Below are 14151 nucleotides of genomic sequence, written 5' to 3'. Positions count from 1 at the left end.
CAATTGCCAGTGACACGCACCTACTTATGTACATGGCATGGCATGGCATGGCAAAGTCCTATCTGCTCAGGTACCGCCGCCCGCCTCTTTGTGGCATCGCCTCGTCATCGCCCAGACGTGTTCGCCTGTCTGGCCGCCTGTCTGCCTGCAGCGTGGATCCGGCGACGTGTCGAGAGGGCTCAACAACAGTAGTAGTAGTAATAGTAGTAGTGTTAGCATCGTGGTGCTAAACACGTTGGCAGCAAAACCTACTATGTACTATGTATGGATGTGTGGATGGACATGCACACGTACATACATACAACATACACACAGACTCGTCGTCGTATACACACTCATCCGTCCATATCCACAGCCTCAACTCGTCAGGCAGCCACGACCCGGCCCAATCAGGACTCGGCGAGTGAGACTGGTGTTGGGGCTTGGCGGCAGCAGATAGCCATCCATGGTCATGTTGCTTCTCTCGCACTGGCAGCCCTCAGGTTCGCGCCTGGCCTGCCCAGCACATGTCGAGCAGTGCGTGACTTGGATGCGGGCCCTAGGCATATCATGGACTAGAGAATATACACACCCACCCACATGTGCATACATACATACATCCATACATACATATATACACACACACACACACTTACATGAACTGTGACGTTGCCCGACCCTGGCTTTGCCCATGCCGACCAGCTTGCAGGGGTCCGTTCACGACCCTCGCTCCCCCATTACACCCATCTCGGGCGCATGCCACATCTATTCACCACCACACCTCTCCTGCCCCTCCGCCACCTGCTGGCCCGCCCTGTCCTGCTGTCTGTCTTCTCGATGCCAAAGACATAGCCTCCCCGTCCTCTGCCTGCTCTGCTGCAGCCTCCCTCACCGCCCATCATGTCGTCGGCTCGCTATGCTCCCTCGCATGCAATGCCCATGGCCCAACAGGCCGCATACCGCGCCCCAGGCCCCGTTGCCGTCTCCAATGCGCCCCCGGGCACCTTTGCCCCGGGCACAAAAGTCCAGGTCGGCAACCACCGCGTCACAATCGAAAAGTACCTGTCCGAGGGTGGCTTTGCCCACGTCTACCTCGTCCGCATACCAAAGTCGGATGCAAAGACGCCAGAGACTGCAGTCCTCAAGCGCGTGGCATGTGCAGACAAGGAGGCCCTCGCAAACATGCGCACAGAGGTCGAAACCATGAAGAAGCTCAAGGGCCACAGCAAAATCGTCACCTACATGGACTCGCATGCATCCCAACTCAAGTCGGGCGGATACGAAGTCTTCCTGCTCATGGAGTTTTGCTCGGGCGGTGGCCTCATCGACTTCATGAACACCAGGCTGCAGCATCGGCTGACGGAGCCCGAGATTCTGCACATCTTCTCCGATGTAGTCGAGGGTGTTGCGACTATGCACTACCTCAAACCACCCCTCCTCCACCGTGATCTCAAGGTCGAAAATGTCCTCATCACTACCGTTGGCAGCAACAAGGTATATAAGCTCTGTGACTTTGGCTCCACCGCACCCCCGCGCCCGCCCGCCTCGACTGCCGCAGAGGGGAGGCTGATTGAGGAAGACGTCCAACGCCACACCACCCTCCAGTACCGCAGTCCCGAAATGATTGACGTCTACCGCAAGCAGCCAATCGACGAAAAGAGCGACATCTGGGCCCTGGGCGTCTTGCTATACAAATTGTGTTACTACACTACGCCCTTTGAAGAGGTGGGGCAAATGGCCATTTTGAATGCCTCGTTTAAATACCCGGCATACCCTCAGTTTTCAGACCGCATAAAGGCACTCATAGGTGTGTAGGCTATAGAAACAGGCTTCTTGCCATGGCTAACCCTGGGCAGGTTCCATGTTGCGCGAAAACCCCCAGCATCGACCAAACATCTACCAGGTTGTTGCCGAAGTCTGCTCAATGCGCCACCGACCAATTCCCATCAAAGACGTATGTATAAGATACTGGTTCGACTGTCTGCTGCTAAGACATGCTAGATCTATACTGGCAGGACCCCATCAGAAACCCGCCAGAACCAGCAGCTACCTCCTTCTGAGCCTCAGGTCTCTACACCCCCTCCTGTCGTGGGTCTGCAAAGAGTTGCTCCCACTGTCCAGGTCCAACAATTGCCAGACATAACGCCAATGAGGAGAGGAAGACCTACTGGACCCACTGAGCAACCCCCACCAGGAGTCAGACCCAGTCCATCGCCTATAAGAGGAACTACCTCGGACCCCTTTGCAGCACTAGACTCTCAAGATGTCCAAGTGAGGCGTGCTGCTGCCGACGAGCTTGCATCTCGCTTTCCTTCGCTGGACGAGTTCTCTCTGTTGCACGACCGCGGCCAAAAGTTTGAATTTGGCGAAGCGCCTACGTCTTCCGATCCGGCACTGTCCAAGCGCGTCACAGAGGCACTGGCAGACGAAGCTTTTGCATCCCCTTCACCCCCAGCTGTCGACTCGACACCTGGAGTGAAGCCTTCAACTGTCTCCTCAGGGGGTCTTTCCAGAGCTACATCGCTAAGGAAATCCGCGCCCCATGAGACTAGTGATAGCCCGAGCTCTACCAGTCAGGGCTCACAGCAGCCCATTCCACAGAGAGTCAACATGGTATCTACCGGGGTGCAAACATCCCCACGGGCATCTCCCGTCCCTTCACAAAAATACCCAGACGTCAATAGCCGCCCAATCTGGAAGGTCCCCCTGACCTCGCAACACAGCCGAACCATGAGCCATACGCGCTCGTTTGAAAAGCCACCGTCAAGCCCTCTTTCCAGTCCAGCACTAAAGCCCGAGTTCGCTTTGCCCCCGCGCCCGGTGCTGGAAGCAAGATCAAAGTCTCAGCTCAGCATTCCGAGATCACCTGCATCGGCAAGGCCCTCATTGGAGAGCCAGCGCCCATCTAACATGGAGCTTGGCTCTGCCATAGATCGGTCAAGGTCTGCAAACTCAAACTCGCGCCCAGTCAGTATACACGTAGAGTCGAATCTTGACTATCTACGTGATCGAGAAATGACTGGCGGTCGCAGTTTCGATGCTCCGTCGTTGCTACGCCGTACAACTTCAAACGCAGTAGATGATTCGGAGCCCGAAGAAATCAATGTCCGATCGAGCGTAGACTTTCTCCGAAGCATCGAGCAGGAAGAGCAGGGCCACAAGCATCGCCGCAGTAGTTCACACTCCAAACATGGTAAACGCGGAAGCTTGACCAACATTGTCAAGGGCAAGTTTGGCGACGCTTTCCGGCGTTTTGAGACGACCCACAAGACACCTGAGCATGAGCGTGATCAGCCGCCTCTGACACCAGTCGATCATCAGCACCTGAGCTCCAAGGGTGGCCTGACCCCTATTGCTGGCTCGGAGACCACAGGCGGATTAAGCGACGATGACCGCAGCGCCCTTGACGAAACACAAGACCTGTCACCAGAGGTCCGAAGGGAGTTGGAAAAGAGACAGTTGGCAGAGGAAGAACGCCGCGTAGAAGCCGCAGCAGCAGAGTACAAGCAACGAGTGGCATCACAGGCTCAAGGAAAAGTAAAGCCAGGCCCATCCAAAGCCTCAACCATCCAAGACCGTGTCAAGAACCTCTTGGACGAAAGCAGCAAACCAACTCCCACCAACCGCACAGCTGAAGGTTACGGCAAATACACCGACACCGGCAAACCCCTTCCCCTGCGACCCCAGGACCAAAGCGGCACACCCTCCCGCACCCAACCCCCCACCATCGCCCGAAAACCCGTAAACGTACCTTCCCAGCCTCAGCAGCAAGACATGGCCTACACCAAGCCCTCCTCAATCCGACCCAACATGCCCCCACCCGTCCCCTCTGCTTCCGCTCCCCCGACAATCAGCAACATGCGCAACCCCTCTGGCCCGCCTCCCCGCGCCCCAAAACCAAAAGCCCTTCAAACGGGTACCCCCGGTGCTTCGCCCTTGTCTACCTCCCCTACCAAGGCTTCTGCAAAAGATAGCATCAGTAGCAATAAGCTCCTACCGTCATCGCTCGCAAGTCAGCAAGCAGATGATCTCGACGTGGATACGTTTAGTAAGCGGTACCCTAGCCTGAGTGGGTTGGAAATGGTCGAGACGGAGATTCCCAGGGGGAAAGTGAGGGACATGTAAGGTGGGCTAGCTAGACCTTTGTTTCTTGTTGTTATTGAAGAGATTGGCGTGGTGGTGGTAGTGGGGGGGAAGTTGTGAGAGTTAGTAGATGCTGTTGTTGTTGTTGAAGTAGGAAGTAGAAAGGGAAGTGTGGGCTGAGTTTTGGGGGGGATGAAATACAAAGAAATCGCATATTGAGACACATATTCTTATTTCCTTTCCTCTTCTATCTTTTTCCCTTCTTTTCTTTTCTTTTTTTGAGGGGGGGGTTGGAGATTCGCGGTCTTGCATAGCGTAGCATATATACAATTGGATTCTTCTTCTCCGAGGCAAAGAGGATTGAGGAGAGCTCGCTAACGGTTATGTAGGTGGTAGATATTATGAAAGAAAAAATATAGCAGGACTATACGAGATGACATGTTGAACATTGGTGAAAAATACATTTTTCTATTCCTAGTGAATTGGCGTTTTGTATACTATGGATCACTAAATGACCATAAGAGTACTTGCATCACAGGACGAAAAAAAACTCATAACTCAAGTGGGGTCAATCAATCAATCAGGTACAAGTGGCACACAGCAAAATACGTTGAATCCTTTCTCAATTGGTATCACAGCTCTCTTCTCAAGACAAGAAAGAGGCCAGTCTAATTCCATACAACCCATCACATCGCTCACCCCTCACATTTCCTCATCAAACTCCATAGCCATGCCCGAAACGGAAACCGAACAGAGTGCAGCCGAAGATTCTTGACCATTGCCGAAGGGAAAAAGTAAAAAAAGTGGGAGGTCGTCGAGTGTGCATGGGAGGCGTCGTGGTTCTCGTAGAGGAAACGAGATGGACGTTTACTGCTCGGTCTGGAAGTAGTTGAGGAGGATGCTGCGCTCCTGGGACTCCTCACCCCAGTCCTTGACGACGACGCAAGAGCAGTTGACGACCTTGCGGGGGTTGCCCTCACGGTCAATCTGGCCTATTGATATCTTTGTTAGCAAAACAATCTTCGTTCAAGGGTACAAAGGTACAAAAACGTACAGAGACCAGCCCACTCGCCGAGCTGCTTGCCATCAGGGACCTTGATCAGAGGAATCTTGTGCTCGGAGCACAGGGCAACAACGAGCTTCTTGTACGCCTCCTCCTCGCACGCCTCGTTGAGGACGCACATGTGTGCCTCACGACGGTCGAGCGCCTTGGACGCCTCGCGCAGACCACGGGCAAGACCGTCGTGGATGAGAGCGAGCTTGAGCACGCCCTTGAGCGCTTCAAGCACGCTCATCTGGCCCTTGCCGCCGGATGCATCCGCAGAGACCTCGACCTCGGCGGCCGCGCTGACTTGGGACTTGGTATCGTCTTCTCCGTCCGACTGTTTGGGGTTTTTCACGTCAGCGACATTTCGCGGGGTACGAGCGAGAGGGGCTGGGCCGCGCAGTATGTTGGATTGCGTCGCTGGCTACCAGCGGCGCTCCAATGGCTCCTGGAGATGATGTATAGGGGGGTACATACCATGATGTATGATTTATATCTGTCGGGTGTTCCTCGAAGAGTAGATGGTGATGATAAAGAGGAAGATCGAAAAGTTTAGCGATTCGCCGAAGCTAAAATTGGTTTGCGTGGAGAGGTCTGGCAAGCGAGAAGCTAGTGGCATATGTCACGTGATGTCACTCTCCAACATGGTCGTGAATTGATTCATGCTCAAGGAAACTCTACATTGTTACCCTACAGCAATCAGGAATTGCACCACCCGTGATAACTTGACTTTTATCATCGTCTCAGCGAAGATATGAGTCAGAAATCTCTGATCCTTGTTCGCACTTCATATTTATCAAACTCAGTCCACCAAGCAAGTCAATGCAGCGAGTCAAGATTGCATGATTGATATCATTATGAATCTATAAATTCGACTACCCTGACAAGGCTTCGTCGCTTGTGCTTGGACCTGCCGAAGCCATGTCTCGCCCCTAACGAAACTCATCCTCCTCTCTGACCATTGCTAGTCTTGGACACCTGGAGTCCGTCTCTGTCTGTAATGAAAGGAGAAAAAGGAAATACTGGCTGTCTGCCATGTGGATATGCTCATATATGTATGGGTCCTGAAACCTGAAAGAGAATACATCCGCCAATGGGATAAAAAAAAAGGTACGCAGAACCAAAAGGGAAGGAATGAGATGACAAATAACAATTGAACAAGTCGCTGAAACGCTATCAGCCCAGGTCTGCACAGGGGAATGAATGAAAGTAGAGTTGAATGTGGGCCGCCCAGCCGAAGCTGTGCGCCAATAACGCCATACACAAAAGGAAACCAGTTTTTGGATGCAGTTAGTACGAAAAAAAGGGAAATGAAAGGGAATACAAGGCGCGAAGACTACATGACGATGCAGCACAAACCCTTCTTCTCCTTGACTTCCTCCTTTGGCTCAGACACTCGAGTGACTTCAGGCTTAGGTTGTGCGGGCGTGATAGGAGGGGCCAACTTGGGCGAAGGAGCGCGATCGGCTCCTTGAGGTATTGTTGGAGTCAACTTGTAAGCACTCTGCTCCATGGTTGGAGATTTGGCAGTGTTGGTGTCGCCCTTCTCATTTGATGAGGACTCCTGCTTTGTAGGGCTAGGGAGGGGCCAGGCTTCTTCTTCCCGGGCCTTCTCAATAGCGATGGGGTCAAGGTTGGCAAGCTGCGAAAGTCGTTTGCTCATCATGGGATCATCGTTCAGCAAGCGGAAATCCTTGTCATACATTGAGCCAACTCTGCCCTCGTTCTCCCACTGCTCTTGCTGCATTCGCTTCGCGTGGGTTGGGATAATCTGCTGGTCTGGAGGAAGACGCGGGTCTGGTTTGTACATGGATGCTATCCACGGTGCCTCTCCTTCTGGTCGGTGAGCAGTAGTAGGGCGCGTCATACCGCCGCTTGTACCAGGGCGCTTGTTAGGAGGTGAAGTGCTGGACGTAGTGCGAGACTTGGTCTGCTTCTTCTGGACGCTGGTCTTTCGCGATGCGGATGGGTTTTGCTTGCCCGCTGGTTTTTTGACAGGTGACTTTTGCGGTGACTTGGGCGGAGAGTAGCTTCCGGTTGAAGTATTGCGCCTGTGACCACGATGTAGCATCCTCTCTTGTCCATCCTCGTAATCGTCAAGCAGCACTTGGCTCCCTACACTGCCACTGCGGACGCGCGCGCCCATTGTAGCAATGGATTCCCCGTTCAAGTGGGTGCTTCCTGCCCTTGACCTAGGAAGCGGCGCATCACGGTCTGCTACCGAAGAAGGAACAGGTATACCACTCGTCTTGGGCAGTGGAATGCGAGACGTACTAGGTCTCACGGTATGGTTCGCCTTGGAAGACGTGGGCTGGAATTCCACAGTCTCGTCCTGGAGTGTTGGACTGGCAGTGTAGTGGTTCTCGTACGCCTCCTCGTCGCCAGCTGGAATAGTGGATACACGTTTCCTCGGCTCGGACCGCTCATCGCCGTTCTTTGACTGTTCGGTCGATTCCGAGTTTGTGCGGTCCCGTGCACGCCGGCTTGTGCTTTGCGAACGACTGTTGGACCTGCTAGATCGCCCGACCCTGAAGCCAGCCTCTTCTAGTTCTCGAGTTTCAATCTCCTTGAGTTTGTCTCGGTGAATCCAGTTGTTTTCGTCATATTCAGGGTCCGACTGACCGCCCTTGGAAGTCTTCTTCTTGGGCATTCCCTTAATGCTGGAGGGGCCTCTTTTGTTGTTGGTATGAGTCTTGTAGTACTCCAAGACACTGTCCTGGTCAGTGTTGCTGGCAATCATTTCCCCGCTCTTCTTCTTGTGCAGTTCGCCGACGCGATCGGAAACGGGTTGAGATCGACCCTGATCTTGGGAGTCCCACGTAGGTGAGCGTACGGGCTGGGCAAAGCCGTTGGCCTGCGAGCTGTAGGAATGATGGGCAGTGTGAGTGTAGGCGCCGTGCTCGGACATGTGGTGTTCTTGGTCAAACGACTCTCTCTGTGCATGCGGTTAGCAGGCTAGTCCATGCACTGACATCATTGGTGAAAGTGGGAATTATGTGGCAAGTGGGCAGACTTGGCGAAGCGGAAGCACCATGGTCCAGCGCTGCAGTAGCGCATCTAGTGCGAGGGCGACAAGTGTTTGATGTGTTGTGAGACATGCAGACAGCAAAGGGGAAATGAGTACGCACCAAGCCGTTGACGGGAACAGCGAAATCCCAGGATCCCCGTCCGCCGTGAGAGCTGCTGGGCGGCGTCAGCTGCTGGATGGGGGCTGCTGTCTGGCGAGAGGAGGCGAGAGCAGCCATAGACGGTTGTGCAGAATTCGAGGAGGGAGGCGGCGTGGAAGGTAGAAAGAACCCGGGGGGGAGGAGGAGGAGGTGCGAGTGACGATGTTGACAGCAGGCGTTGCCAGCCTGTACGTCCGGGGAATGAGGCGAGGCTGCTAGGAGACGACGGGGGTTTGGCGGTGGGCGCTCGTTACTATGGAGCACTCGTGACTACCAGCAAAGCACCATGGGCGAGCAGGAGCAGAAGACGTGGTGGGTGTGGGGACACACGGGTCCGAGGCGGCGAGGGGCGGTGCTTTGGATGCGCGTTGCAAGCAGATTCCCTGCAGGGCCGGCCGTTGAGTGGTGACAACGGACTAAAGTGAAGGGGACAAGGAAAAAATAGTGTATAGTGGTGGTGGTGGAGAAGGGCAAAGGAGAAGGGTAGCGATTGAAGGGTCGACGTCGCGTGCTCAGCGTTCCAGCAGCTGCAAACAAGAAGTGCGTGAGCAAGTCGCGACGGGATGAGGGAGCCCCGTCAGGAGGAGAGAGGACTTGAGAGCTGGAGAATGCCGTCGAGCGCTCAGAGCCGGGGAGCAGGGCGATTCGTGCTTGGCAGAAGACTGCCCGGGCCTCGACTAATCTGCGGCCCTGGCTCCAAAAGTGGCTTTGGGGCCGTCATAGGAGCTGCTGCTCCTGGAAGCCGACGGCATGGTTGCGTCGACTATTGATTGAGTCGTGAAGAAGCAAATCCGTACCCTCACTCCCTTGCCCGCACCCCCTTCTGGCTTCTGGCGCCCCCCTGTGGCCGTCTCCCTTGTCGCGCCTCATCACCAACACTACCACCACCACCAACAGCATCGTGTAACAAGACCCGGTCGCCGGACAGACTCACGGCGCACCAGCATGAACGGTCTGGTTATTATTGCACGTGTTGTGCACGCCGACTGCCCAATGCACAACTGCCAGACAAGCTTCCGTCTCCCTGCGCCTTTCCCGTTCCTGGCAAGATAGTCTGCGGCAACGGCCCAGGGTTCCGCGTCGTGACCAGTGGGACTCGTTTGCTTGAGTTAAGCAAGTAGTAGTAGTGCTTAGGCAGCAGAGCAGACGCTGCAAACTCTGTGAGTAGTATATAGCAGGTATATCGACATACGCATAAACACACTGCCATGCACCAGGGAACATCCTGTCAGAAGGATGCATGGCCAGCCCATGGGACGACCCATGACCCGCGCCCAACGGCCGGGTCGACGGTGGGTTTAAGTAGACAAGATGATCACCATCAAAATCGTCTTCGATGCTCAGTCTGGAACTCCAAAGCCTTCAAGCTATGAACCGGACGCGATCATCACTACCAGCCAAACGTTTCATCGTACCAAAACACATCGTGGCCCTTCTTCACCCATACCTCGACACTGCTCCTTAGATCGTCTGTCATCCGCTTGGGACCACAGCAAATCACAGCACTCCGTACCCCCTTGCTGAAGACCTCGTCTACAATTCCCCTGAGATCGGGCCTCCCACTCTTGATCGCCATGCCCTTGCGTGGTTTTTCCATCTGCTCCTCCATACTCAACAGCTGCTCATTCTCCTGCATTTCGATCGCCTCTCCATCTTCATCATCCGAGTCAACGGCAAATGCACCGCCAGACGCATTCGCATTGACTTGCAGATTTGGTCCTGACGGCCGTGTCACATAAACCTCCACGTTGCTCGGTCCGTGCAGCAGCCCATCTCCGTTCGCTTGCACCCCTGCACCACCATCATCATCGTCATTGTCATCGTCCATCTGCTTATCCCTAGATTGCGTGTTTGCAGCGAATGCCCATTGGGTCTCGACAAGCTTCTGCACTGCCCATATGAATCGGATCTGCGTGCTTGTAGGCGTAAGGCTGTGCAGCTCGCGAATGCTCCGATAGATGGGCATAACAAAAGTTGCTCCAACGCCACCAGCTACCAAAAGCACTTTGTCATAATCTGACAGGTCTGGCAGCCGGGTCGATCCACCATAAGGCCCCTCGAGAGTCAGTGGCAATATTGGAATGTCGCCGCCTGCTGTGGGAAGCATGGGTACGCTGCTGCCCCCCTGTGCCAGAGATCGCGCAAGCTCCGCAAGGTATTTTGTGTTCCCGTTGAGCGTTCTCGCAATCAGTAGCAATTCTCTGTCTTTGGACGGGAGAGATGCAATCGTGAATGGGTTTGTCTTGTTAACAGCGAGCATTTGATCGTACCATTTGGGGGTCTTGCCTTGATTCCCGGGTTTGCTGAGGTACACATGCTGTCCAGGTTTCCAAGTTAGAGCTTTGCTGTCCGATGGTAATGGAATGCGAACTTGAACCAGATTGGTCCCGGGGAGAAGCTTGATGGTGCCTTGATACGTCTTGAGACGCAAAGCACGGAAGACGAGATGGAGAGCCTCTACCGCAATGATTTCATACACGTAGACGCGGAGATGCGATACGTGAAGAAATAGCGGCACAATAATCAAGTTTGCAATGGCAATATGTGAAATGTAGAAGACGCGGTAGTTTCTCCTCCGCACGAACCCAAGAGCAGTGGTGCTGATGATGGAAAAAAGGATGATGCTGGTGAGGCCCCAGATCACGTCCCAGTCCTTGATTCGCTTTGCAATGAAGCCGGACAAAACGAAGAAGTTGAGGTAGAATACCGTGTGCAACAGGAACAGAAGGAAAACGATGCGTCCTAGAATCTGGTGGAAATTCTTGATCTGCTCATGTGAGAGTCGCGTCAGAAACTGCACCGGGCTGTATGGTGCTCGCATGGCCAGCAGGTAGTGAATTGGTAGTTGTGATGCGCCAATTTGCCCGAACCGTTTCGTCAGATGAAGATAATCTACACTTAATTAATCAAAGAAAAAAAATGAAGCTCGGGGAAAAATCAAACATACCTTTTCCAGTGTGTGCAACGCAGAGGTACAGCAGCCATATTGTCCACGCAGCCGCACCGATCCACTCTCCTCTTGTTCCCCAGGCCCAACCCCTAATGGCATCTTTTCGCATCCACCATATGATCCTGTTGCACCCGCCGTGCACTTTTCTCAACCACCCCAACCTATCGTTTGTGCTTTTTGCAAAGGAAGGAGATTTTGGCTGATCGTACTTCAAGCCACTTTTGATCACCCATGAAATGGCAAAGCCCAGCTGGAATAGCGCAAAAATGACCAGCACCGACCACTGGGCAGCAAATCCATACCAGTCCAGATATTCGCGGCGTTGGTGCTTCTGCTTGTCGTCGAGAGATTCAAAGTAGTACCCAAAAGCCCAGTACCGATCCGTCTTCACCTCGTGGTGACCCTCATGGCGGCGGAGGAGATCCATACTGGTTTTGTCAAAGCATGCGGTGTAAGCTTTATAGAGGAACTTCCTGCGACGGCGGAAACCTCGGCTAGATAGCAACAGTAACTAGTACTCTGGCGGTGAGGTTTGCCAGCAAAAAGTCGGGATCAAAACAATCAACGTGGAGAGCTATTTTCTGACGATATATACTCTGGCTGTTGTGTACGTGTCACGATCACGGCCACAAGTCGGAGTTGGTTGATGGCTAGACTTTCCCACTTGGACGCATTTGCTGACTGAACTGGCGCCAAAGAAGGCGATAAGCCAATGGGAGATGTGCTATGTTCAGATAATACAGGCACCACCCCGTTCTTCAAATCTATCACCTTCCAGCCCTTTTGTTGCAAATTTCCGTGAAACCCAGTTTTGGAGTTGTCGTATGGTTGTGCGCGAAGTTTGGGGCTTGAATAAAGAGGCGTGTATTCAAGCGTTGACAGGCATGGGTCCATTTGCTACACAGGCGGTTAGGCCACCCCGCTAAACACAGTCATGCATGGCCAAGCGGCGTGTGTAGCGCCCATGTGTACCGCAGGTGGTGCAAGGTGTCTTCCCAAACTGGTCATTATTGGTAACGAATTGCAATATACTTACATGTGCACTATGTCTGCTACTGCTCCCAAGACCCTGATTTGGCTCGACTGCGTGTGTACCTGCTTTTGTCTTCTGCGCATCCCATGAGTACTGACCCTCGTCCCGTAAGGATACCGGCCATGATGTGAGTGTGTGATAGCTGCATCGCCGCCCGCTTGTTACTCAACGCTGTGTCTCAGGATGCATACGCACTTCTTTTGTGTGCCCATGACCCTCAGGTCGAGCTACTTGGTGTAAGCACAGTTCACGGCAACGCTGCGCTCGACCAGACGACCTACAACACTAGAGCGATACTCGAAGCCGTTGGTAGGCGCGATGTTAAAGTCTACTCGGGCGCAGCGAAGCCGATTGCCCGCGATGCTGTACACGCAGTCGACATCCATGGTACCTACACGACCCAAAGCTCAGTGAACACGCACTGATATTCGCAGGCGAGTCCGGGTTAGACGGAGTCACACTGCTCCCACTGCCAGTTGAGCCAGCAGCCACCGATGTCGACCATCTCGAGGCAGCATACCAAGCGCTCATTGCTACCCCTCCAGACACCGCCTGGCTAGTTTCTACAGGTACTTTGACCAACATTGGCTTGTTATTCCAGAAATACCCCGATCTTGCAGGTCACATCAAAGGCCTCAGCATCATGGGAGGGGCCGTCGGCGGAGGTTTCACAGATGCGCCAATGGGTAAAGTAGAAGGCGAGGGAGAGAGATTTGGCAACTGGACCCCCTACGCCGAGTTCAACGTAAACCTACCTTTCCCGACCCTATTCTTCTCAAACCACAAGCTAACACATCGCAGATCTACGTAACCACTCACCTTTCAAATCACACTTACCACAGCCCAACACTAACACACTCGCAGTGCGACCCCGAAGCCTCGCACCTCATCTTCTCCAACCCAACCCTCCGCCCCAAAACAACCCTAATCCCCCTCGACCTCACCCACCAAGTCCTCGGCACCCGCAAAGTCCGACAAACCCTCCTCTACGGCTCAGGAATCTGGGACAATTCCTCAACCACATCGAAATATGAGCCAACGCCAGCCCCCCTACGCGCCCTCTTCACCCAAATAATGTCCTTCTTCGCCTCCACCTACGCCGAGATCTTTTCCATCACCCAAGGACCCCCCTTACACGACCCCCTCGCCGTCTCCGCAGCATACAACCCACACATCTTCGATGACCGAGACGGCGAGCGCTTCCTCGTTGATATCGTCACGGACGGTGTTCACTCGTCTGATAAATCGCTAGTTGGTGAGCTCGGTAGGACTAAAGTGGCGAAGCTTCCTCCTGGACAGCCTGGTTGCAGGATCCCGCGAGCAGTTGACTTGGATGCTTTCTGGGGGAGCATAGAGAGTGCTCTTGGAAGAGCTGATACTGTTAGTGCATTGCCTCGTGTCGAGGCTGAGGAGTTGGAGCGTGTGGGCGTTTTTGAGGGTGTGGGTAGGCTTGGTGAGATCTAGATCTGATGTATAGACTAAGTCGAGCTTGTTCAGATTTGGGAGTTGTCCGAGAAGGGAAGGGGGCATTGTTTGGCGGATAGATAAGATTGTAGTGAAGACGGCTAAGCATCTTGGTTCCAGACTCTTTTCTTTTTTTTAACCTCTTGTTCCTCTTTCCGGGACATGGATGGTTAGTCTTGGTTTTGGTCTTGGTTTTGGTCTTGGTCTTGGTCTTGGTTACTTTCTAGCCTGACTGGAAGCAAGTGTACGCATGTACGTGTACATGTGCGTGTCCGAATTTTTCTTCTCTTCCAATCTTTTACATCGCCGATGTAAGGTAATCTTTGTAGTACGATGTAAGATTCACTAACTCGACGCCATCGGAGTATATTCAGGTCTTCGGGAAGGACCGTTTTTGTTTTCCTTCTGGAAAAGATTGGCATGTTTCTTG

At 53.5% G+C, this 14151-nt stretch overlaps 4 protein-coding genes across 4 annotated transcripts; 2 read left to right on the top strand and 2 right to left on the bottom strand.

Moving 5' to 3' along the window:
• Positions 1 to 728: 728 nt before the first annotated feature.
• COCSADRAFT_40175 (uncharacterized protein) lies at positions 729 to 4530 on the top strand. The gene is made up of 3 exons (XM_007705441.1): positions 729 to 1786; positions 1836 to 1933; positions 1981 to 4530. The coding sequence occupies exons 1-3, from the start codon at positions 880 to 882 to the stop codon at positions 4102 to 4104; spliced, it is 3129 nt and encodes a 1042-aa protein (XP_007703631.1). The 5' UTR covers positions 729 to 879; the 3' UTR covers positions 4105 to 4530.
• A 399-nt stretch (positions 4531 to 4929) lies between these two features.
• Positions 4930 to 8352, bottom strand: COCSADRAFT_98927 (uncharacterized protein; the record flags this gene model as incomplete). The annotated part of the gene is made up of 4 exons (XM_007705665.1): positions 4930 to 5054; positions 5117 to 5444; positions 6453 to 8042; positions 8236 to 8352. The coding sequence occupies 4 exons, from the start codon at positions 8350 to 8352 to the stop codon at positions 4930 to 4932; spliced, it is 2160 nt and encodes a 719-aa protein (XP_007703855.1).
• Positions 8353 to 9369: 1017 nt separating this feature from the next.
• COCSADRAFT_125472 (uncharacterized protein) lies at positions 9370 to 11691 on the bottom strand. Its single transcript, XM_007705664.1, has 2 exons — positions 11222 to 11691; positions 9370 to 11166 (listed from the first exon to the last, which is right to left on the bottom strand). The coding sequence occupies exons 1-2, from the start codon at positions 11649 to 11651 to the stop codon at positions 9665 to 9667; spliced, it is 1932 nt and encodes a 643-aa protein (XP_007703854.1). The 5' UTR covers positions 11652 to 11691; the 3' UTR covers positions 9370 to 9664.
• Positions 11692 to 12232: 541 nt separating this feature from the next.
• On the top strand, positions 12233 to 14151 carry COCSADRAFT_40171 (uncharacterized protein). Its single transcript, XM_007705440.1, has 6 exons — positions 12233 to 12311; positions 12370 to 12384; positions 12440 to 12644; positions 12692 to 13002; positions 13059 to 13064; positions 13122 to 14151. Exons 1-6 carry the CDS (start codon positions 12270 to 12272, stop codon positions 13719 to 13721), a joined length of 1179 nt encoding a protein of 392 aa, XP_007703630.1. The 5' UTR covers positions 12233 to 12269; the 3' UTR covers positions 13722 to 14151.

This window comes from Bipolaris sorokiniana (assembly GCF_000338995.1).
Source record: "Bipolaris sorokiniana ND90Pr unplaced genomic scaffold COCSAscaffold_14, whole genome shotgun sequence".
In the NCBI taxonomy this organism is placed as follows: Eukaryota; Fungi; Ascomycota; class Dothideomycetes; order Pleosporales; family Pleosporaceae; genus Bipolaris; species Bipolaris sorokiniana.
This window is presented reverse-complemented; position numbering and strand designations above follow the sequence as displayed.

Coding starts and splice junctions, on each gene's coding strand:
- COCSADRAFT_40171 (XM_007705440.1), top strand. CDS start 12,270: ATGTCTGCTACTGCTCCCAAGACCCTGATTTGGCTCGACTGC. Junction 12,645..12,691: donor ACACGCAGTCGACATCCATG/GTACCTACACGA, acceptor TGATATTCGCAG/GCGAGTCCGGGTTAGACGGA.
- COCSADRAFT_125472 (XM_007705664.1), bottom strand. CDS start 11,651: ATGGATCTCCTCCGCCGCCATGAGGGTCACCACGAGGTGAAGACGGAT. Junction 11,167..11,221: donor CGTTGCACACACTGGAAAAG/GTATGTTTGATT, acceptor AATTAAGTGTAG/ATTATCTTCATCTGACGAAA.
- COCSADRAFT_40175 (XM_007705441.1), top strand. CDS start 880: ATGTCGTCGGCTCGCTATGCTCCCTCGCATGCAATGCCCATGGCCCAA. Junction 1,787..1,835: donor CCGCATAAAGGCACTCATAG/GTGTGTAGGCTA, acceptor AACCCTGGGCAG/GTTCCATGTTGCGCGAAAAC. Junction 1,934..1,980: donor GACCAATTCCCATCAAAGAC/GTATGTATAAGA, acceptor AAGACATGCTAG/ATCTATACTGGCAGGACCCC.